This window comes from Fistularia commersonii, chromosome 15 (genome assembly GCF_037954325.1).
Source record: "Fistularia commersonii isolate RoL2024-O1a breed Wild chromosome 15, RoL_Fcom_v1.0, whole genome shotgun sequence".
Classification (NCBI taxonomy): domain Eukaryota; kingdom Metazoa; phylum Chordata; class Actinopteri; order Syngnathiformes; family Fistulariidae; genus Fistularia; species Fistularia commersonii.
Genome location: NC_141298.1, coordinates 5,859,533 through 5,885,062, shown reverse-complemented (window position 1 = coordinate 5,885,062; position 25,530 = coordinate 5,859,533). Strand labels below are relative to the sequence as shown.

At 38.6% G+C, this 25,530-nt stretch overlaps 1 protein-coding gene across 2 annotated transcripts in view; it reads left to right on the top strand.

The window, feature by feature from the left end:
• The window catches only part of gabrb1 (gamma-aminobutyric acid type A receptor subunit beta1), a 55,527-nt gene extending 31,441 nt beyond the window's left edge, over nt 1-24,086 (top strand). The window contains exons 5-9 of one of the 2 annotated variants that reach the window (XM_086160147.1): nt 2,747-2,829; nt 13,904-14,047; nt 15,263-15,415; nt 19,605-19,858; nt 21,181-24,086. In XM_086160147.1, coding sequence (XP_086016273.1) covers nt 2,747-2,829; nt 13,904-14,047; nt 15,263-15,415; nt 19,605-19,858; nt 21,181-21,522 — 976 coding nt within the window. In that variant the 3' untranslated portion in view covers nt 21,523-24,086. The remainder of the gene's footprint in view (nt 1-2,746; nt 2,830-13,903; nt 14,048-15,262; nt 15,416-19,604; nt 19,859-21,180) is intronic. The other variant, XM_086160148.1, reaches the window with a different exon arrangement.
• Nucleotides 24,087-25,530: the final 1,444 nt, after the last annotated feature.

The window sequence follows — 25,530 nt, the reverse complement described above, 5'->3', positions numbered from 1 at the left end:
TTCCCTTGTCCAGACACGGCTCCCCTTTAGAGGAGCTGGACCATGAGGCAGAGGAGAGGGAGGTCTGGGCTTCACTGCTCCGGCTGCTTCCCAACTGCGGATAAGCAGGGAAAGATGGATGGATGAATGGATGGATGGATGAATAAATATATGGTCGCTGCTTCGTGGGTTACTAGTGATGTAACTTGCTTGTGACTATGTTGCTATGTGGCTACAGGGAACATTTTTGTGTTTATCTCACCACTCATTGGTTCCAAGTTGTATTGCAATCGCATTTTGACAAGACAAATGTAAATTGGGACAATTGTCTCGTCATCTGTTGATTTAATGGGTCACCTCACTCATCAGCAAAAGTTTCCCACCCTGATAATTTAATCAGGAGCCACCACTGTGTGGAGGTCTTCTCAAAGCATCCTTCACAAAAGAAGTACTGGATTCTGTATCCTCAGCCAGGACAAAATACTGGATGTACCTTGATGAAGAGAGAAGGAAGTGAGAAGATGTAATGTTTAGACTTTTGAAAGCATTTGAAGATGAGCTGGGAGCAGTGAGACAAAAAAGATGTTGTATTAACAGAGGTGTGCGCCGGCCTTCATAAGTACACGGGATGAACTTGCTGAGAAAGCTAAAAACATCGCAGGCAATGCACACATGGCTCAAACAATCACCCAGTCAAATACTCTGTGGAGGAGACTCAAGGACTTGCCTTGAACTGACAAACGTTAGACAGAGTTTCAAGCAAAAAGGAAACAAACTGAGAAATACGCTCTAATAATCATACACAAAGTTAAATCCATTTGGTTCTTTAGTTTCATTGTCACTCAGAAGGTCATATGCACACAACTTCTACTGAGCGAAATCTATTCCTGATGTAAATGGTCGAAATTATTAGAAATAAATCTGCAGTTAGACACAGGCATTAAATTTGTTTAATGTGGCATTAAAAAGCGCATTAAAAAGCATTAAATTAGATCAACTGAAACCCACAGAAACCCTGATACGGTATATGATCTTGATGTGTTTGCAGTTGTTCCTTGCTTAGAGAAAAAAATTCTCCTTAGATAGACAAATAGAGAAAAACCTTGAACCTTAAATCTTAACCACCTCAGTTCAGTATGTGAACTTAGAATATAAAAGTTCTCTCTCTGGACCACAAAAATACATTACATTACATTACATTACAGTCATTTAGCAGACGCTTTTATCCAAAGCGATTTACAAAAAACAATACTTCATAATAATTCAGTGCCTTTTGTCTGATGTTCCCTTACTCCCATGTTCCCTCAGACTGACATTGGACTCCTAATTTGTCAGAATCATATAACTGTGGGAATACATAGTCGAGTCTTGAAAGAGAAAATTTCCATTTAATTAAAATGGCTCTATCAGGAGAGCACTAACCTTGCAACTTAATGTGAAAGATAAGTACTATAGATACCATATCAATATATATCAAAAATTTGCATCAGCCTTACCTTATCATATGAATTTCTGATGTTTTAATTCTCAATCACTGAAAACATATAGGGAAATTGTTATTGCATAACAACTTGATTTTACTACTATTTAGAAATGCAGAAAAATCCTGTCAAATATTTTTCAAATCGTTCTTATTATAACAAATTCTTAATTTGTTTCCTGTCTTCAGTATAATTCTTGGATATTAAAATGCATTTTCTCAGTATCGTAAGATATTTAGTCAAGATACATTTTGATGAAATGACATGTGATGGGGAATATTATTAATACCAGGGAGGCAATTCTCACATTTCATTTGACCTTTTATTTTGTCATTTGTAGGTACTTCATCATTCCAGTCAGTTGTCATGTGACTTTTTTTATAGGATGAAGAGTTAAATATGAATGAATTGAATAGCATGTCAACTCTTACAGGATATTAAATCACTGAAACCTATGTTTGACTGCTTTAGCATGGGTGAGGTTTAATATTGTTGTCGGTTTTAACAGAATGACGATGCTGGCTGAGCTTGTCGCTGCACAGCAAACCCACGTCCTGCTCGTGTTCCACTTTGACGAAAACACAAACACACAACCTTTTTGACGAAAACTGTACCATATCAACACAAATAACCGAATGACCCAGTAATTATTTCTCCCCAAAACTGTCAGACCAAAGTGTTTCTGCCTTCAGATGTAAGACTTCAAAGAGGTGGTGTCACAACGTTTCAACCGATTGCTTGGATTTTCAGTTAATTACTCTTACTTGTAATTAAGATTGAACACTGAGCTTTTCAAAGGGGTGGTGGGAGTGGGGGGGCTGCAGTCGTGACTTCAGCAGTGCAAAGGCAATTATGGGAAAGAAAAAGATAGTTCAGTTCTGGTCGAGGTGTAAAGGGATTTGTGTGATTGAGGACTGAGTAAGTACCATGTGTGCTGTGGAATTGAATGGGTATATATTCTAGTGTGTGTGTGTGTGTGTGTGTGTGTGTGTGTAAAGGATTTTTAAAATAAAAATTGATAAATCTAAAATTAAACGGATGAAAACGGGACTCAGTTTGTGATTAATGTAACAATATTGCATACAGAAAAAAATGCATCGTGGGTTTTACAACTAAAATTGGTTTGTACACAGATGGCATTATTATCAGATTAACAGATTATCAGCTGATCCGTTTTTTTTTTGTTTTTTTTTAAGTAACATATTTTTATTGACTAAACATTACACATCAGCTGATACATTTCCAACTAAATACCAATGCCTAACTGGAGGTCTGTCTTCCTGCAGGATTACCACCACAGCTGCATGCATGATGGATCTGCGCAGATACCCACTGGATGAGCAGAACTGCACCCTGGAGATAGAGAGCTGTGAGTGACGACCCAAGTGTGTTTTTTTTTTTTTTTTCCTGCCAGTGAACATTAACACTTCTACAGCAAAAAGTTTCACTTGGACATCACAAGCTCAAGGCTGTTCCCACATCACGTGATGTTAACAAAGGCGAAAACAGTTCTTCAGAGGATTCTTAGTGAGTAAGTGGCTTGCAAGTGATTTTAAAAGAAAATGGAATTACATAGTTGACTAAAAGAAGACATCATTTAGTGCTACATAACTATATATTTAAATAATAATTTGGCAAATATCTTCAGTGCAGTTTTGTTTGTTGCCTTACATTGCAATAGATCTGTGGTATTTAATAACCCTTGTTGGAGGCAAAATGATGATTTGAACAACCGACCAGACCGAAAGATCATGTCGTACAGACACTGATATATTGGAACTCAAATGCGGCCGTTTTGTGTTGTCATGAAGCAGAACCAGAATAACCCATCAGAAGTGAGGTCAGTTTAAGGTGTCGAGCAAACAAGTGTAACTTCAGCGTTACGGGAAAAAGCTCAGTGGAGGCTATATTTCTCATACTTTTTGACCAGTCAAGATTCAACTCCTTTGAACTTCAACAGCATTTTGCTGCATTGTCAACTCCTATGTTATGACCATAAAATACTTTGAACACCAGCTGTGAGAAAAAAAGTAAGGTTCAAACTAACATGGGAACGTCTTAAGCGATGACAAAAAAATGGTTTTGAGCCAGTTTGATGTTTTCTAAAAGTAACTGGTGAATCACAATATTCCAGAATCAGAATCAGAAAACTTTATATGTCCCAGAGGGGCAAATAAGAGGGGCACATGGGGTAGCAGCATCAAAATTGTGAACATCAAGAATAAAATAAAATAAAAATATAAATTAAAAAAAAAAATATATATATATATATATATATATATGTATATATATATAAATTACTATACAATATTGTGTACCGTTAATTGCAGGTATGCTTGCTCTGCATTTATATGAAATAGATATATCCTGAGCGGCAATACACTCAGCATAGCGGAAGCGTGGATGGTGGCGATGAGGGGATTTGCAGGGTTGCCGGGAATTGAGGAGTTGGACAGCTCTGGAGATGAAGGCTGCCCTTCTCCTCTGGGTTTTGCAGCGGAGTCCGCAACCAGAGGGGAGCCACTCGAAGGCCAGGTGTTCGATGTGGGACTGATCTGCAAGGATCTTTTTGGCTGTTTTTAATATTTGACTTGTGGGGGTGGCCAATTATTTTGGAGCAGACTAAGGCAGTGCGCTCCAGGCGATTCCTGTCGTGTTGGATGATGGAATGGAACCAGCAGGTGAAGGAGAAGGTCATTCTGTTCTCAATGAAGGCATGATAGAACATGGTTAACCCTCTCAGGCTCAAATTAAGTTGTAGTTGCAGGAAAAATCTGTTATTTGGCTGTCGCAAATCTGCAACATCTGCCTGGAGAAGGTTAAGATGCTGTTAACCTTAAATTACCTCAACTTCCTTAGCAGGTACTATCATAGGTGACATTTCCTGATGATCTCCTCAGTGTTCGAGGAGCACTTCAGGGGGTTGTTGAAGACAGTGCCCATGTATCTGTTCTCCTTCACTGTTTCTACTGGCTCCCCCTCTATGGTGGTGGTGATTGCCTTTGTCAGTTGCCTCTGCCTGCTGGAGAACGTGATGGCCATGTCCTTTGTCTTGCTCACATTCAGCTTCAGGCAGGAGGCTTTGCACCAGAGCGCAAAGTCCTGGAGGGCCAAACTGTGGTGGAGTGAGGGACCAGACAATAGGGACAGGAGGACAGTTTTGTCTTCACCAGAAGGCAGTCCTGTTGGTTGGACCTGCAGTCATCAGTGTACAGTCATGGCCAAAAGTTTTGAGAATGACACAACCATAGAAACATCTGGCAACCACCTAAAAAAAAACCCTGAAGGAACAAACTTTGAGAAAGTGTCATTCTCAATAACTTTTGGCCATGACTGTAGAGGACAAAGAGCAGGGGAGACAGGATGTAGCCTTGCGGTGAGCTGGTGAAGGTGAAGTGAGTGTCAGAGAGGACATTGTTTGCCAGAACCCTCTGGGATCTATTGGGGAGGAAGCTGATGATCCACCGGATGAGCCGGTGGTTGAGGTGGAAATGGGTCTTCAGCTTCGCCCCCAGTTTGTACATTTGCAGGGTGTTAAATGCAGAGAATTTGGGAAAAAGGAGCCTGGCGGTGTTATGGGGGGTTTTCGGTTGTCTGTGTGTGGTATCAGGGAGGAAGGTCTTGGCATCATCCACCCCTCTTTGAGCCCTATAGGCGAATTGGAGAGGATCAACCATGGGGTCAGTTACTCTGATGATGTGAGTTTTTACAATTCTCTCCAAAGCCTTCATCACCAGTGAGGTGAGAACAACTGGCCTGAGTTCATTCAGGGCCTTAGGGGTCCCCTTTTTTGGGATGGGAATCACTGCTGAGTGTTTCCACATCTGGGGCACTGTGCTGCAGGTCCGGGAGTTATGGAAAAGGAGATGAAAAACTCCCCCCAGCTGCTCGGCACAGTGCTCGAGGATACATCCAAAGATCCCATCTGGACCAGGCACCATTCATTACACATTTATTATTGTCATACATTATTATTATTATTATTGTTATTATTATTTTTATTATTATTATTATCATTAACTCCTGGTTTATTAGGATATGTACTTTCAAGTCTTTCAATTTGTTTAAATAATAATTCTTACAGGTGCTGATTTTGTCATGATGGATAATCCTCACAGTTGTGTAGATACTGTATATTTGGGTCAAGGGTGTCAGTGATATATTTGTGAAGAGGCATTGTCTACTTATTGGACTTGTGTTTATGTGGCGACAGCATGAAAGGCATTTGTGCACATGCACGCATAGTGCGGGATTATCTAGAAGGAAAAGAAAGGATAAATTGCGCAACAACATATATAGACTCCTGTTGTTGTTTTATGAACCCGAAAAAGGCATTTTAGGTTGGACCTCCATTCTTTCTGATGACAAGCTGCTCAGTGGTCCATAGTGAAAAACATGATTGGACTTCTGCTTACAATCATCACTGTGGTGGGGTATTATGGATCCAGGGCACAACTTGAATCCAAACACTCAAATGAGCACCATTCAAAGTGTCCTTTCATGGGAAAAAGAATGGAAAAGCCACTTTACAGCTGCTTACTTCTCAATGTATGATCATCAGAAACAAAGTATTTTTTGCCAACTGACTTCTCTTTAAAATCCATAGTTTGACCATATACTGGCCATGTACTTTTCGTGCATCTAGGTATCTAAATAAAATCCCCTTTTCCCATAGATTGTTCTGATCTTAACAATTTCCAAGATTACATGTTCTCCCTGTAACATAATCTTACTGCTACAGCTCCAAGCCACCATTTGTATTCCAGCTCAGAGCCGTTGAGTTGTATTTTTTACTTTCACTTTCCTTTATTTAAATCATTTCTTTATTCCTTTGTTAAGACTGAATTTTGATAATGCACATTGTGTTATGTTGTGTTGCATTGTGTTAATGAGCCTGCTGGTGCTGGCTCCATTGTTGAAAATGCCTCAAATATTGATTTTAAGGCAGAACTATTTGTTTAAGCTCCATAGTTCCTACTGAATGCAGCAGAGTCTGACAAGCTCCATTCTTGTGAGAATAAAATCAGCGCAGGTCGACTGAATTGTCGGAGTTCTCTTTGTATCATTATTATTCATATTATGCAACATGGACGCCATGGTGGCGCAGTGGTTACTGCTTTCGGCCTCCCAGCACGAAGGACCCATGTTCAACTGTTCTGTGTGGAGTTTGCATGTTTCCTCTGGGTTCTCCTTCCACATTCCAAAAACATCCATCCTTCCATCCATCTGCCACTTATCCTGCACTCAGGGTCACAGGAGCCAATCCCAGCTGTCATTGGTCGAGAGGCAGGGTACACCCTGGACTGGTCGCCAGTCAGTCGCGGAGCCATATATATAGGCAAACAACCATTCACCCATTAGGGGCAATTTTTGCTAATTTTTTCCTATTAACCTGCTGCATGTTTTTGGACTTTAGGAGGAAACCGGAGAACCCAGAGACACGAGGAGAACATACAAACTCCACACAGAATGGTCCCCTTGTCGGAATCGGCCCAGGGTCCATTGCTAACCACTGCGCCACCGTGCCCCCACATTCCAGTAGAAGTAGCTGATTTGCATTCCTTTACTTTTGAAGAGGTTGCAACTGACACCTGTCCCGCCTCTGAACTTTTCACCTCTTGCCATTTAAAAGTATTTCAGATGTGCACTACCCCACAGACCTGGAAAAATGTCCTGCTTCTCATCAATTACTTTATTTATGTACCGTTTAATTTGCCTATGCGGTTCTAATACTTCCTAATAATTCTTTAAAACAGTATTTAAGACTTGCAAAAGTGTCCCAAGTCTGCAGGAGAGTTGGGGCTGGAAATTGTTGAGAAATGCCTGGCTTTCCAAATAGCTGTTATTTAGAATCAACTGACAACTTTAGTCTACCTCAATCCCAGCCTCCTTCAAATTTGTCTGGATGATGACGTCAGTTTGACAAAGGTCAAGTAATGTCATGTCATGTATTTCCATTGGAACAACTGTAAACATTTCAGAAGAGAAACATCATACTACCAGACTCCCTGCTTCCCAGACCATTTTATTAATCCATTTATATCGATCAAATTGTTTCAACCACCAACATACAATGAAATACATCTTCATACACATCTCCCTTATTACATTATACATACATGGTTGTTTGTTCATCTTTACTGTAGCTGTCCAGATGCTGGCTATCTAATAACTCAATGATGTACATCTTTTTGACATCACCTCTAATTTCATTCATTGCGCTTTTAAAACATGAAGCTGTTACAAAAAAAAAAAAAAGAGAGAGAGAAAAAAGCCAAAATCATAATAAAGCCCCTCTGGTAATGAGAAGCAGCTGATTCCCTAAAATCCTGCAATTGCCTTTAGATAGAGTGAAGAATGTGAAGTGAGAGAGGAGCTGGCCCAATTAAGTCGGTCTAATTAGTGAAAGGGCAACAGGGCCCTGTATGACTCTGGTTTCGGGTAGTAGTCAAAGCCCAGAGGCCTGCCAGGAGACTTGAAGGGGGAGACTTTCGTGATGTTCCAACTCAGCCTGTGGGAAACTGGAAGTTGTTCAGCAGTTGAGGAAAAAAAAATAGATGATGGATTGCTGTGCAAATAGTCTGACAATCATAACTGTAAAACAGATTATATTTCCAACATAACAAATGGTGCAAAGCAGATTTTGCCTGAGTAAAGCTGGTCTTTTCAAATTTATTGTATAAATCTTTTAATTTTTCCCTCTCAAGCAAGCTAAACAGACAGATTTTCCAGTAACAAAATAAGAAGGATAGAAGTGTTAATAGAGAAAATGTGTGATCATGATGTGATGCCTGATTAGTGTGAACATATTTTGTCAGTTATATATAAAATTAGCCACCTCTTCTCAATATGTGTTTGCATCATAAACATCTATATCACATTGAGATTTGGTTTACAAATTTTGCATTTCTTTCCGATTTTGTCTTATATATCTGCATCACATACCCAGACAGTGATCACTTATTTCCATGTGTTTCCATGTTTAAAGTGGGTTGTAATGGAGATTTGAATGTCATTTCCTGCAAATTTACTAATATTATAATTCACATAACAAATAAATGAAACATTTTTTTCACTGTTTTATGGTCTACTTCAGGGGTGTTAAACGTACGACTCGCGGTCCAGAACCGGTCCGTTAGGGTCCAATCCACCCCCTGGAATAAATCTGCAATATGAAAAAAAAAACATAAAAGTCATGAACTACCTCTTCCCTGATCTCACTATAGATCACAATGTCATCTGCAAACATCAAGGTCCATGGAGATTCCTGTCTAACCGTCACCACCGCGTACAAGATGGGGCTCAGAGCTGATCCCTGGTGGAGTCCCACCTCCACCTTGAACTTCTCTGTTAGCCCTACAGCACACCCCATCAGTGTCTCACAGATAGCGTACATGTCCTGTACCAGTCTAACATACTTCTCTGCCACTCCAGATTTCCTCATACAATGCCAGAGCTCCTCTCCTGACAACCTATCATATACTTTTTCTAGGTCTACAAAAACACAATGCAGCTCCCTCTGGCCTTCTCTGTACTTCTCTATTAGCATTCTCAAAGCAGATACTGCATCTGTAGTACTCTTTCTCGGCATGCAGCCATACTGCTGTTCACAAATGCTGACTTCTGCTCTGAGTCTACTCATCAACTTTATCCCTCTATAGTTGCTGCTATCCTGAACATCCCCCTTATTCTTAAAAATGGGCACTGTCACACTTCTCTATTCTTCAGGCATCTTCTCACTATAAGATCCTATTGAATAATCTAGTCAGAAACTTGATTGCTGCCTCTCCTCGACACTTCCATGAAGTTAGTCGCAGCAAGACAGAGTAAATGTGTGTGAATAAGAGGAACCCTAGTGGAACAGTAAGGCTACGGAGAGTGGAGATAAAGAAGTTTCACACTCTTGGGTTCAACAGTCCAGAGCAATGGAGAGTGTGAAAAAGAGGTCAAGAGATGAGTTCAACCAGGTTGGAATGGGCTGAGAAAAGTGTCAGAGGTACTATGTGATAGAAGACTACCAGCTAGAATGGAAGGAAAGGTGAATAAGACAGTGATGAGACCAGCGATGCTGTATAGCCTAGAAACAGTTACAATGATGAAAAGACGGGAGGCAGAGTTAGAGGTCACAGAGACAAAGATGCTAAGGTTCTCTTTGGGAGTGACCAGGATGGATAGGATCAGGAATAAGTCTATCAGAGGAACAACACATAGTGAATAGTAAATATATTGACAGACAGATAATGGAATTGGAGCTGCCAGGCAAGAGGTCTCAAGGAAGAGGAGAAGATTTATGGACGTACTGAGAGAGGATATGAAGGTAGTTGGTGTGAGAGAGGAGAATACAGAGATTGGAGTTTGATGGAGAAGTTTGATTTGCTGTTGAAGAAGAAGAAGAAGAAGAAGAAGAAGAAGAAGAAGAAGAAGAAGAAAGTTACTCAGAACTTACAGCAGATGCCAGCAATGTGACTTCTGGGTCTGTAAATAGCATTTGTCTTATTGCTAGAAATGTACCTGCTTTTCAGTTGGCCATTGACACCCTCATCAGCAAGATGTTGTTGTCAAAAAAGAGGAAAGACATCAAGTGAAGGGTTTTCCGAGAAAACTGACCACTTCTTATTTGGTACTTGAGGTTAATAAGAAACCTGTATGCTTGCTGTGGATGCATCAAGTTTCGGTGCTCAAGAAATGTAATATTCAGCACCACTATGAGACTCGCCATGGCAAAAAATACAACAAAATGCATGGAGAACTGAGAAGACAGAAGACTAATAAGCTATTGGTGAGTTTGAGGAAACAACAATCGGGTTTCACCCGGAGCAGACAGTCAGTGATGCTGCTGTGAAAGCCAGCTGCCTAATTGCTAGCAAAATAGCATTAGCATCAAAGCCGTGCTCTTACGGGGAGTTTGTAAAAAGTTGCATGCTTAAGGCTGCAGAAAAAGTGTGTCCTGAGGAAAAATAAGCTGAAGCATAGTGTTGTTGAAATTACACTTACTATTCTTAATGACTCTCAGGTTGTTTGGAATGTATTTTTTAAATGAACAGTACATTACATATAAAGATTTTTATAATTTACCTGTTCTCCTTTACACTAAAAGAAAGGAAAAAAATTGACTTAGTGTGACTTCTAGGTAATTAGAATATGATACTACTGGTCCCTCCCCTTGACAACAAATTAGGCTGTATGTGGCCCTTGGACCAAAATTAGTTTGATACCCCTGGTCTAACTACTGTACAGCTTTCACAATTTCAGTGCAAAGTAGTAGGACATAAATGGTATAATTGCAGCAGTCCTGCAAATTGTTTGTTTTCCCTTTCACAAGAAAGACTTCTCACATGCACATTCTTAAGCTGATTGCAAGCCTAGTGGTTTCTTGTAGCGCGTTCAACACTAAGCCGATTAAATGTGAAAAAAAAATTCTTGGGATGCGACCTCACCTTGCACTCTTACGAATGTACTTGTTTTTTGCTGTTGTTGTCCCTGCACAGTGTACAGGATGCTTCTTAAGCAGGAGAATGCACCTGCTACCTCATGTGTTTGCACACAGCCTCAGAAAAGTCAATTTCTTGTTTGGTAAAAATTCTGAGGTCTTCTCACACTAGGGCAGGCCCCCAAACCACGTCAGAAGTGCGAAACCCTTTTCACATTGCTCTGACATCATAGAATTCCAAAGTGAGGACCAATCACTCAAGCCATATGGAATATGGAGATGAGTCCTCTGGATGATCTACAAAAAGTTACAGTACATCCCAGGATTTGCCATGTCATTCTCCAATCAGAAAACTTTCGCCGCAGGATTTTTTTTTCTCTCCTAACTGATCTGACTGCTTTTAAAACTGTCTGCCCTCGTATCCGGAGTTCATGTTGGAAATTACAACATGATCCTATCTCCTATCCCCCCTGTGGCACAGTGCCCAACACTGGACGGTTTACAGATCTGGGCATAAGAGAAAAAGCCAGGGTTTCTTCACCCTAAGACTGTTCACTTGGCTCAGTCACACAATTGTGGTTTGACAAAAGTCAACATTCTGTCACACTTGTTTTTTTCCACCTTGAATCTCAGGAATATCAAGGACTACACCATCCATATATATCTTACTTTGCTACTCTTTCCCTGGGTAAAAAATTGGCTGCCTTGGACTTGTTGCAGAGCAACTGTTCGATTTTACAGGACAACAGCTGATGGTTTTGGGGAACCTATGTCTCTTTAAGAATTTTTCGGATCATCTCATGACACTAAAAGCCTTGGACTGAACAGAGGTACAGGTAAAACAAGACGCTGATGTTAAAGCATGGTTGCCAGCTTGTAAGATTTTGGTACCTCAACTCTCTTTCCAAGAAATTCCCAGGCAGCTAAGCATACGCAGTCAATCACTATCTTCCAATGGCAGTAGCCTTCTGTGGGCTACCAGAAAGGTCCATTGCCTTGGAAAAATATAGATCTCTTTTCATAGCTGCACCATTCATGTTTGGGATGTCTGCCGTGGGGAATGTCAGCTTCCCATTTCTGGCCTCAGCTGACAAAGCAGCTGTCACTTATTCTGTTCCACATACAAACGCTCCATATCTCGGTGAATCCATAGAGAATTATTCTTTTACCTGAGCCAGCGTATTCCTTTCTGAGACTGGAAATGTGCTCTGTTTGCAGTCGCTTGTCAAAGCTCAGATTGGCAGTGTTTATCGAGTTCGGTTCAATTTCGGACACAAGTTGCAGTTCTGGGTTGATACGTATTATTTTTCTACTTTTTCTCTGACCGCTCATGCCACCACTACTTCTTGAAAGAAAGGGTACCTTCTCTAGCGAACTCCATAAAAGGAAAATAAACATTCAGAAAAGTCATATCTACATTGTAGTTTAGGACGATTCTCAGGGAATGGAGTGACAATATGTGTTCACAATGTTGGAGAAGTCAGTTGGGTCTGTAGATATAAGGTTTGTTTCATTAAGATTTCACTTTGACCCCATGCCCTGAAATTAGCCCTAAAACTACCTTTTCCCTTTGACTTATAGCTCTATGGCTTTTGAGCTGGTTAATGTCATTTTCCTTTTATTGACACATGGAGGAAGGAAGGTTCATTGCATGCTCCCTCTTTGTGGACTGAACATAAGATCTGTGCCTATGTGACCAGCTGTTTGGATGTGATAGTTCCCTCTGTGGATTTCTCCATCCTTTTAAATGGCTCTGGGCTCTCGGGTGCCTAAAATCTGGTCCCAAGTTGAAGGCTGCTCATTAGCACAAAATATACAGCTAATATACATCTGCTTAATGTACTGAGTGCATTATTTGAAAAGGAACATAACATAGTGGCTATAACAACTATTCCCTAAAGGGGACGCACAAGGTATGACATTTCATTGCCCTGCGGCAAAGCTAGACTTGTTGAAGGGCGGTGATCCAACTGAGGAATGCCAGGAATGACAGGTGCTTATGTGTGCAGGTCTCCATCATCCGTCTTAATCTAACCAATAAGAGGAGACAGGTCTTTGGCGAGGGATATGCATCATCCAACATAGAATTTTGCAATGTATGTTTACTCCTTTAGTTTACAGCAAATACAGCCATGTAGTACTGCAATAAAACCTGAACCTGCTCTCAGTATTATATGCGTAAGCTGCAGCAGACAACATAGAAATAAAAATAAATTAGATTCCTGTTGCGAAACTTTTGTTACACACAACAGACCCTCTACTGTCTAGATAGTCCCTGATTCAAAAATGAGATTCCATTATTAATTGTCACTTGAGACCTATTTGTGTACTTTTTTTTCCAAATTAAACATATTTGAATGTCATTATAGACTGTCTTTAGATCAATGACAGAAGCGTTTCTTTACGACTTTTGAATTTCCACCCAGTTCACATTTTACACATTCCCCGCCTCCTGAGACACATTTCTAAATGGGGAATACAGTACAAAATACACATTCACAGCTCCATAATTTATGGCTTCCATGTAAAGTGAAATATAAAAATGGTATGCCAGTGACTTTTTAACAGACATGTATTAATGTTTTTTTTTATTCTTTTTAAAAACAAACACTTTAAGTCATTTTGTCTAATCAGTTTTAAAGTCCTGTCATTACGTTTGCTGAAAGGTTGGTTGACACTGGGTAAGTTATACAGATAGACAAACAAACACACAATTAAATAAATAAATAGATGAATACATCAATCTACCAAGCAACCAACAGCCAGCCAACTAACCTAAAAAAAATATGTCCCACAGTGCAGTTTATTTTGTTGTGTATAATACAATATTTGCAGTCAAATAAAGTGTCTCACTTTATTTCTCTTTTCTGGGACCTGTAGCTCTATTGAGAGCCACTAAGAATCCACAGAGAACACGACAGATCCTCATTTCATAATTTTTATCGTGTCTGTGATGTGTTTGTCCACATCGCTAAATTCTAGCATTTAAGATTTGCTTCCCTTCCCTCCTCAGATGGATACACCACCGATGACATTGAGTTCTACTGGCAGGGAGGAAGTAATGCAGGATCAGTCACTGGAGTGGAGAACATTGAACTTCCCCAATTCTCCATCATAGACTACCAAACACTCTCCAAGAAAGCTGTTTTCGCCACAGGTAATGGTCGTAAAACTAACAGAAATCATACACTCAACATAAAAATACTCAGTTTGGATTTTTTTTTCACTAAAGAACACATTAGACAAGGAGTATACAAGTTGATTAATTAAATGCCGTATCCGATCTTCTTGAAAATCAACACATTTAACCAATATAACAAAACCGTCCCTCAGATGATAAACATGTACTTTTGCCGATTTTGAAGTAGAATGCCATTTTGCCATCTTTACGGGTATATTATCCAGTGTGCGAAAATCTATGAATTTGATCAGTCGCATTGCTGCAACTTCTCAGTTGTAGGTGCAGCTGTCTTCCTCTATCTACTGCAAAACATCAGCAGACCTCTGTTTGATTTGATAAACATTTAGCACACAAGGTCATCCACAGCATACTTTTAATAATTTCTCAATGTTATTGCATCGTCAGCATGTTTTGGTGGTTTACTCAAGATAGACAGGTTTTCATTTTGCATTTAGGGTCACAAAAAAAAAAATGGCTAACAACAAAGAAGTAATCTCTACGTGATATTGAGGATAATGTATTGCTCATGATGTAAGAATCAAGAATTACGATTTTTAATTGTCAAAGTGTGAAATTTTGCAATGAGAGCTCCCAGCTCGGAGTATGTATAGGTTAAAAATGAAAAATAAATAGTTGTATACATAGTGCGGATGGCACAAAGAGTGAATAAAATTGGAGGCCACATATTATTAAAAACAGTACTTTATGCCAATAATGCCTCAGGATTGACCAAACATAAGACCTGATTCAGAGAATGGTAATTGTATTTGATATATGTCATTTTATATTATTTAGAGTTTTAATAATGTTCTCTGTATTTTGCATGAAAACCACTGCATGAGTTCTGTTGAATGCAATGCCTACAACACTATTCAACAGCCGTTATTATTTTTTATGTCTTAATTTAAGAGAGGGCTGGTAGACACACCACTGACTTCCTGACCTTCACTGCCACATGTTGTTTGATTTATAATATCTCGGTTGGATGCAGCTATAAAAAAAAAAAAAAATAGAACTAACTGCCTCTAGCTTTTCCCATGTTCAGACTCTGGTTTTCCTCACCTTGTTTTTGACATCATGGCAAAGACTAAAGCCAGGTCAGATCCAGCCGTGACACAGAATCTGTTTTTTCGTATTTTATTTTAGTCCTTTCATTCTTGCTTCAGCCGTTCTACTTTATTGTCCTCACAGGCTCTTATCCAAGACTGTCCCTAAGCTTCAAGCTGAAAAGGAACATTGGTTATTTCATCTTGCAAACCTACATGCCCTCCATCTTGATCACCATCCTATCATGGGTATCATTCTGGATCAACTACGATGCCTCGGCTGCCAGAGTAGCCTTAGGTCAGTGACTTCTCAATTTTTCACACTTTACAAAGAGGTCATACATTTAAATTATGTCCGCTCACTGAATTTTTACTTCAGACAAAAGACCAAAATAAGGAAGCTATAATTCACAGGTCACTTGCCGTCAGAAAAAAAATGGATTGCACTCCATTGTTGGAGTAAAGGTAAATAGAACTTTTATCTCTAATGTTTGACAAGATAAATCCCCGTGACGAACAGGTGATCTCTGTTGTTGTCACATTAATTCAGCCTTCAGTGCTCCAGTTTCACAAATGTCATGAAGCAAATCGGGTGGAAGAGTTGGGAACATCCACTACATTTTGCCAAGGGTATCGAGGCGTGTCGTACCTTGTTCCATTATATATACGTGTGTATGCGTGTGTGTGTGTATATTAATACACGTTCAATTTTTATTTTTATTTTTATTTGTTTTTGGGGGGCAGCATGGTGCAGGAGGGAGAGCAATCGTCTTTGGAACCAAACATTTTCTGGTTCAATTACCGAATGTAATTCAACACGGGGATTAATAAAGAATAAATTACTGTGATTATTATTATTATACAAGTACATCAAATATTGCATTGCACTTATATACTCTTACCAACTACTTTCACTTTGACCTCATATGATGCTCAACTGAATGAAATTAAATTAACAGTGACTTATGATTTATTTGCCCTTATTTTATTTTGTAACAGATGTGTAACATCTAACTTTATTCTGTTACACATTCGTGATTTTCTGAAAAACATTTCTAAAAATGTGTTTTACAAGCTCATTGTTACAAGACCATCACAGGGCCCAAGTGGACTTTTGAGTCAAATTTAAAGAAATTCCATAAAGACGCTGGAGATAATATGTTTTATGGATCTATGTGGGTGATAAATTTCTCACTTCTGATCCACTGCTGAAACACTCGCTGTAACCCAAACTGTAGCGGAAAAAAAAAAAAAAAAATTATTGTCTTCAAGAGATGTTTTACTTGCAAACATTTGCTCATCCTAATAAAATAACTTTAAACTGATTGATCAAGTGTTTTTTTGTCCAAATCCAAATAGTTTTACTTTATTTTTTTATGCTTCAAATTCATCAAGTTACCATTGCTCTGCCAACATTGACGGGTCACATTTATAAATAAAGTAACATGTTACACATTTGTTACTGAATAAAATAAGGGCAAATAAATTGTAAATCATTGTTAATGTCATCTGTTACATGAATCTGACACATTGTCTGAAGCCTAGAATATATGCAGTAAATAAATTTATTATTAAATAAATAAGTAGATATATAAATAAAAGTTTAAAAACAGACTACACGGACTTTGCCAAATCCAAGCTGCTGTGCCTCCCATAACTCATATAGGCTGTTCTGATATTGGTTATTGCATAGAGTTCTATAGAGTAGACTCCAGGTGACTATCTGTTCTGCGGCTATTGTTAATGGCCCCAAGAAATCTGAGATGCACCGCAAGGCCAAAACCACCAAGGTTAATTGTTTTGGTATCATGTTGGTTTACCAAGTAGCTCTATTGTCCAAAAATTAATTTATTGCCAACCCATAAGCAAGGAGCTTTGTTGGCTTAATATAACACTTGTTTCTCTGCCATTACTAACCATGTAATGTCGTAATGTTTACTTTTTTGCTAAACTCAATAAAACTGCAACAGGAAATGTACTGTATCAACAGTTCAAACGGAATTATACGGATTAAAACGGAACAGGTCACTCACCTACAGTGAGCTACTAATAACCTCACGGACTTTGTCGCTATTTATATATTTTCACCAGATATATGGAAGTTGAAGAAAGGATGATTCTTTCAGAAAAAAGAGCTTTCTACTTGAAAGCTTTTCTGGTAGAAAGCCTTCAAGGCTACCTCTCCCTGCACTTTAATTACTCGACAGCCGCTCAGCCTCTTGAGCCATGCTGTAAAAATTGTCTAAGTGAAAATGTATATCCTAAGGCAGGTTGGGTGTTCAAAGCAATAATAACGGAGGACCAAGTGCACTTCATATACTGTGGACTGGAAAATGTACAAAGCGTTATGCTGAAACATCACTGTGTCTGAGGAAGAAGCAGAAGAAGAAGAAGAAGCATTGATGCCATCGGTGTGGTTATTGAATTTATACTAGCTATTTATGACTAAAGATATTGCAATCTCTCGTTTAACCTTTTTCAGAATATCAAAGACAATTGTTCATCCATCATTAAATGGAGTATTGGAAGACACATTATTTCTCCGTAGTTTCTGGCATTCATTCTTCCTTCCATGGTTTCAGCTGAACATGTTTACAAACATTATTTTATGTCAAGCCATTCAGAGCCTCAGGCATGACAGGAGACTCTCACTTTTGATTTTCCACTTCACCTGCTCCCTGTGGACCCTTTTTGAAATGTTGAAGCCTCAACAACAAAAATATCAATGCAGCTTTGGGTCTTGCCCTTTTAATAAAATGAAGAATGAGCGATTCAGGCCTTCTTGTCTCCTGCCAAAATCTTGCAGTCTTGCACCGTCTCGAAGAAGAGGATGTGGTTTCACCAATAACGGAGAAATGTGAAAAAACATGGTAGAATGCTAGCCAAACATAAAAGCGTGAAGATTTTTCATGGTGCGAAAGAGAGCTTTAAAAATTGGCCTGAAAATACTTTAAAACTAGTACAATGAAGTAAAAAAACAGAGTGATACGTGATGTGAATTTGTGTTATGTGTGTGTGTAATTACTAAAGTAGATGAAAAGCTGCCAGTTACATTGTGGAAGTAAATCTTTTTGACACCAATTGCATGCATGCTCCTAGAGGCAAACATTTGTGTGATAGTAAGAAGAGCTATCCATCTTCAATGTGTCTGTTTCTGAGTTAGAACACAGATTGCAGCAGACATTAAATATTTCAAGAAGGTGTTCTCTCATGGGAAACATCCATCCGGCTAGAAACCCGTACATATACAATACATCGCCAAGGGTAACATTTTGTGATTATATCCCATCAAGAACAAAACTCCATAAAGAAACTAGGTAAGATCTGAAAAAAGTTGGTCTTTGGCACCGATGCTATTTAATACCCGTGTGTGGCATGATTTTGAAAAATAAGGCTGATCCAATTAGAAGGATTTAAAAGTAAAATTTTGATTTTTTTTTTTTTTTTTTTAAACCTGCATTAAACATCAGTCTCTTTCCATTCTCATACAGTATGCATACTGTATATATATATATATATACACATATATGTGTTACTTATCAGAGGACAGGAGAAATTACCCATTTGAAAAAGATAGTAAAAAGGCAAACAAGATATCAGGAGAGAAAAAAGGATAAGATGAAGATAAACTACTGTAAACAGACCAAAATATGTCAGCTATAGTTGCTGTGTCTTGGCATAAGAGATATTTATTTTAGCCAGCATCTTGTGCCAGGGGAATTAAACTGGCAGAGCTAATTTGTTTATCAGCAGTTGGTACAATGGAGAACAATTCACTTTTTAATTAAAAAAAATGTTGATAATGCAATTAAAACCAATATCGACTCTCATGCGTGCAGTTCCCGAAGAGTAGCCCGTAGGTATTTAAAACACCAACTTGGTAGACCGATCTTTCTTTGTTTGTTTGTTTGTTTGCCTGGTTGTCCTGTCTGGTAAAATAAATGGGTGGGATGACTGCATGGGTGACTACATTGCAACCATCCAGTGGGGCATGGCTGAGCAACACTGACTGCAGTAGAGTGTATTCACACACACACACACCATGGCATTGTATAAAATAGCCAATTGTGTTACTGTCTCCTCAAATCCCAAACTCCACTGTGATTCTCTGTCTTGGCCCAAACACACCAGTTATTTATAGTTTTAATATTGAGGGATTGCATTGATGAAAGATGCTCAGCATGCAGTGCACATCTTTATGTCAACGTCCCCGGTTAAGCATAACAATACAGCAAATAGATTAAAATCCAAGCCGTCTCTGTCTCTGCATCCCTCCCACGGACCAATGGGAAAGATTTTAATACTAAGAGGGTGTAACACTACCATGCCCCCTTTGGCACTTAGTTTGACTCCCTTAAAAACTTGACTTTAACAAGTGGAGATGTGTACACTTGTGAATAATCCCGTGTACAGCTATTGCCTCGTTTCCAAGCCTTTAGATGTTCTGCTTACTTCTGACTTTACGTTTCTGCCACTTCTGTCTTTAGGCATAACTACTGTGCTGACGATGACCACCATTAATACCCACTTGAGGGAAACACTACCCAAGATCCCATATGTGAAGGCCATTGACATTTACCTAATGGGATGCTTTGTCTTCGTCTTTCTGGCGTTGCTGGAGTATGCTTTCGTCAATTACATCTTCTTTGGTCGAGGCCCTCACCTGCAGAAAAAGGTGGCGGAAAAGGCAGCCAAGTCTAATAATGAGAATAAGGGCAGATTGGAGAGTAACAAAGTGCAGGTAAGAAAGAACATTTGAAGACGTTTGGAAGTTGTGTTGCTCAGAACAACATGGTGATCAAACGTGTGCAATCAATTCAAATGCATGTTAAATACATTATCTCAAAATCATAGATTGCATTAACACCATGCTCTGGTTTTCCTAATTCATTCTTTTTTCAAACCTAGGAGAAAAGTATCATTCCTGCCAAGAAAGCAGCTCTAAAGGATTTAGGGGAATAATATGGTTTAATATGGATTAGTGGCCCTACCCTCATCAATAATTGGAACATTTACAAAAACTGCACAGACAATGTTATTCATATCCCCTGTGAAAATTACAATCACTTTTACAGTGAAATACCATTTATTGAGATTTATGAATGCATATTTTTGATATGTGATCTAAAATAAAGAAAGGTGTCCTAAAAAAAAAATCAAAGTCTTTCACCACCCTTCCCCATTCACTACCTCACCCCATTCACATGCCATGTTCTAACTCTGTTGTCTTTTTTATCCTTTTCTGTCCCAGCCCGCACACATCCTGCCACATTTTTGGTTATTTATTTTAATTCATTGCCATTTATTTTTGTCACTATTTCTATTGTTGTTTAGTTCTAGGTGTGTATTTTTCACCCTCACTGTTCTTTGATGTTGCCCATTGTCATCCCTGATGTTGTTGTTGTTGTTGTTGTTGTCTACTGTCTATTTATTCGTGGATTTTTATTCTTTTTGTCTCGCTATCTCCCGTCTTCTGCCTTTCTATCTTAAGATTGAAAAAATATCAATGTGTTTCTCGTACGTTATCTAATTAGATGACAGAATTGTGGGTGAAGATTTATAAATAAATCCTGCAATCATCACAAATATTTGTGCCAAATTGCCCAACTACAGTCAAGGAAACAAGAGACAAATAGTAAGAAAACAATGAATTTCAAATTTTCGAAAGCTGAACACTCAAGGAGGATGATCAAGGATGACTTGTCAAAAAGCTAGCCAAATCTTGATAAAATCTTACACGGTGGCTGCTTTGTATAATTTCCCTGATTTTCCACCTTTATTTCACCCAGAGCATATGCTGGAGCACATCCTCCACCTCTGCAATATTCTGTAACATAGCAACTGCTGCATCTCAGCTCTAAAGTATTATCAAGTGCTCACAGCTAGATGGCTCGAGGAGATTGTCAGCTAGGTGTTTCCAGAGGATTACCAGTCATCCCCAGCATTTGATGTTTTTCTTTCAGCAAACATGTGACACAATCGCCCCCTAAATATTCCACTTATCAAACACATCCCACGGGCTAAGTAAAATATTCTGTAAAATTATCAATGCTTTCTCCTCAGGTTGACGCCCATGGAAATATCCTGCTGACTAACCTAACCAGTGAGATGGCCGGAGCAGACATGATGGGAGCTCTCAACGACCCCCGGGCCACCATGTTCTCGTATGATAGTGCAAGCATACAATACCGCAAGCCCATGGCCAGTCGAGACCTGTACGGACGCCCGGCTCTCGACCCACCAATTAGCCACAAGAAGAGTCGCTTGAGGAGGAGAGCCTCGCAACTCAAAGTCAAGATCCCTGACCTCACAGATGTCAACGCCATAGACAAGTGGTCTCGTGTTGTCTTCCCAATTACCTTTACCTTCTTTAACCTGGTCTACTGGCTTTACTACGTCCACTAGGGTGGTGGCAGCGAACCCGTTTGACAGCACCATTTTTAGTAGGGAGGAGCCACCTACATCTGATACAGTGATCAATAAGGAGGACAATTTTGGGACAAGAAAGTACTGGCTGTCTTGGAATGTAAATACTATATATATGTACATATATATACATATATGTATATATATGTATACATATGTGTGTGTGTGTATATATGTATATGTGTGTGTATATGTATGTGTGTATATATATATATACATATACATATATATAGATATATATATATGACAGAGATATAATTTATAAAAAATAATATAAATCACCTTTTGCTGTGCTTATCCATGCAAAGTAGATGAAGACAACAAACAAAATTGATTTTAAGACACAGTAACAGTGTGACATAAATAAGCCCAACATTTGCTAAAAAGACTTTTAGACTACATTACCAGCTTTATTTTGATTTATGTTTTGAAGTCTGGTTTTATTTTCTGTAGCCTTATTCTCTTGAGGCTAACACCCCGACATAGGTTATCCCTCATGTGCACCCTTAGTCCGTGACAAAGTGCAGTGTGGGTCCCACCTTGGCCTCGACTTGTGTATTAATGAACTCAAGAGTACACCAAAAACTTTTTTGTTTGTTTGTTTTCCTTTGTAGTACCTGCAGTACTGACTTTGTGCACTGCATACATCAGCCATCACATTGTGACATTATGAGACAAAGAGGAAGGATTTCCCAGAGGACGTGAAGAAATTCAATGTTCTTCTGCAGTACAGAGTGTAAATTTTATTCACTAAGTCTGTGTGTTTGTCATATATATATATATATATATATATATATATATATACATATGTTGTTCACTTGTCTAGCCACATGTTGGCATTACTATGTCACTAGATCATAATTTTCATAATTTTTGAAAGCTCAGTGATCATTTCTCGAAATATTTACATGCATTTTCTTTCAGAATTTTTGTACAATTGAGGAAAAAAGTGACCTGATGTGATAAAATAGACATCAGTTGCACGTGGAGACTTCCTGACTCCTGCGACCAACGTGGCAGCATGGATTTGTACCAATAGAAGATATTTGTTATTGCAGTCACATGGTGTTGGAAACGCTTCCTCTGTATTTTCGACTTTAGACTGAGACCATGCAATCTGCTCTGAGGTGCCACTGAAGCATAAATGGGACTTAGACGCACAAGTTTGCATAACATGGAAGCTGTTGTCTTTGAATCTTTCTATTGGTTTACAGCAAACCCTCATTGAGTTAGCAAGTCTTGGCAGAGTGTTTGTTTTTCAAACAGCACCAGACATTAGGTCAGTTTTTTGCCAGTATTATATTTATTGTTAATATTTGGCAGGTAGTCATGCTCTAAAAAACAATATTGCTATAAATAGCAAGCCAAAGTTTTCACTCTGACTTGTGTATTGAGATTTTTACTCATTATTCTTTACACAGCACTTCTTCATCTTAACCCTAATGCGACAGATTTATTGAGTTGCACAAAGTTAAACAAAGTTGTTCTATCCGCTGGTTGCTATGGGCGATGCATCTGAAAACTGTCCTTTAACTTTTGGGCCCCAATGGCTTAGGGCCACTAAAAAAAAATCTTTTTTTTTTTTTCTTAAAAAGCAATTGTTCACTTTCTAATGATGTTTTTCCAAGTATGAGAGCAAGGTGGGTTCCGCAGCACAAAAAGGCATAAATTATTTTATTTATTTTATTGGTGTTATGAGTTTGAAACTCATAGCCAGACAGCAAGGCTGCCCTGCTTCTTACAGAATACAGACTGTGTAACATAAGTTATTTCATCATAATCATGTCATCAAACCACAGCTTTATTTGCTTGTGTGGTAAAAATTAAGATGCAAGAATAATAAGCCCAATTCAAAAACAGTGGGAAAGTTAAGTGATTTCATTTGACCTTGTGATCACAACTGAAACGGTGAATGAAGTTCATCATTGAAGCGATAGACAGTGGTTTCGTTGAGTTCCGTTATATTCATAATAATTTGAAACAAGGTAAATTCTTTCCCAGAGATTTTATGGAGTTTGAGTTGTACAATTGTGACCGGATTTGGTTTTTAGAGCCGAGGAAAAAAGGAAAGTCACATGCCCTTTACACAAATAATTTTAATAGGTTTGTACTGAGCCCATGTAAATGTTACTTTCTCATAAAAAGCTTTGCCAGTGCATTATAAATACCTTATCACTGTTTACTTTTCAGTGGTCACAGCATCAAACAGGCCTGGAGTTAATTGCACCTCCATTCAAGACATTTCACTCGAAAGCTACAAAAATCAGAGTTGAGCTGTTGAAAGTTTGCATGACATTATCGCGACACCCACTGTATGCATGATACGTCCATTGTGGGTGCATTTCACAATGCTGTTGAACCAGTTGAAGGACAACAGGGCCAATAATTACCGCACAATAAACCTGGAAAGATTACAATTTTTTGAGTTAAAGGCTAGAAGTTAGCCCTCTTTCTATGATTATTATAACGTGGATATCAGCCATATGCGCATTTCCATGGTGTTATGGGTATTTTGAGATCTCCCAATAAATAATCCTTGGCTTGGTTTTTGAGGTCAGTACTCCCTGTTTTCTGTCTAAAAAAGACAAAATAGTTTAATGGTATGATATGTTTCTGCAGACAGAAATCCACTGAAATCATTCACTTTGCCATTCCTTGAGAGCAAACAGAAATCAATCACTTTTTTCTCCAAAATAATATCAGGACAATGTGTCAGGCTGTTTATGAAACAAGTTTGTCATTTCTCAAAACATGAAATACATAATCAAAATAAACCATCAGTAATCTCACAGTCCGTGAGCATGTACAATGTTATTTTCCTTAAAGAAAATCAGGTGAAGACAGAAGTAAATGATGATGCCAAGATTTTAAAATCAAGTTGAAAATTAAGTTTTAGAAGTATACAAGATAAGAAACATATGAATCTTGGTCTAGTACTTTAGGTCTTAAGAGTTTTCGTTGGCTGTAGGAATCTTTCCATGTAGAGCAACTTATAAATGTAAATGTAAATATTTGGTTCAAATGCAGGAAGTTGTAAAACATTGTTTTACCTGAAATCACGTCAGTGTTTGTTTTGAATGAAAATAACTTTCATAAAATTGCTAGGATACTTTTTAGCAATTTTCTCAGCGCTCAGTGAATAAATTAATATCCAAATGATGGAAAAGACGGACTTGATGACACATTGACACATGGCGATACAGTTTTGAGTTGTATTTTTCAGCCAACTATTGTTCTGCTTGCCAACTCCAGTGTGAGCTGTTTGTCTTATCAGGGCTTGAAAAAAATAAAAAAAATAAAAAAAAACAGCTGCAGACCAGATTGGCTTCTACAGGACACAATGGTCGCAACATGCGCTTTCCTCATGGCTAAAGATTGTGCCTTTATGAAGAATATCAATATTTTCACAGGGTTTCACTTCTATCTAATAAGTAGAATGAGAAAATAGGTAAATAAATCAAGCATCTTATACTTTTTTTAGAATAAGGACAATAAAGCAAGAAACAACATGGAAGAGGAATCTACTGATCCTTTCCTGATATAGAGCATCCAAACGTAGATCGTAGTGAGTCAGTCCAGCATAATGTTGACAATCCTTTGAATTCAGTGCTGAAAATAGACTCCAGCCAGGTTTCCAGTGTCTTTTTGGAAGAATTGATGGATGGACGGACAAATGGATGGATGGACCAAACCGGCTTTTCATGAAACAATGGAGTGGCACATGGGACACATTTTCAATGAATGGACTAGTAAATGGAAACCCGCAACAACCGGTTTGCCCCCCAGGGCGTGGAGGAGGAGGACATGTGCTGGACTTTTATTGTGTAAAATATACTGTACAATTTTCTCTTGCGCTCTATGTGTGCTCTCAAGCAGAATGGGGTGTGTATCCGTCTGTGAATGTGTGTTTGTGTGTCTTGTCTCCAAGCATTCAAGGCACATTGCAGGAATGTGTGGGTAAGTGTGTTTGCGTGCGTTTGTAAATGG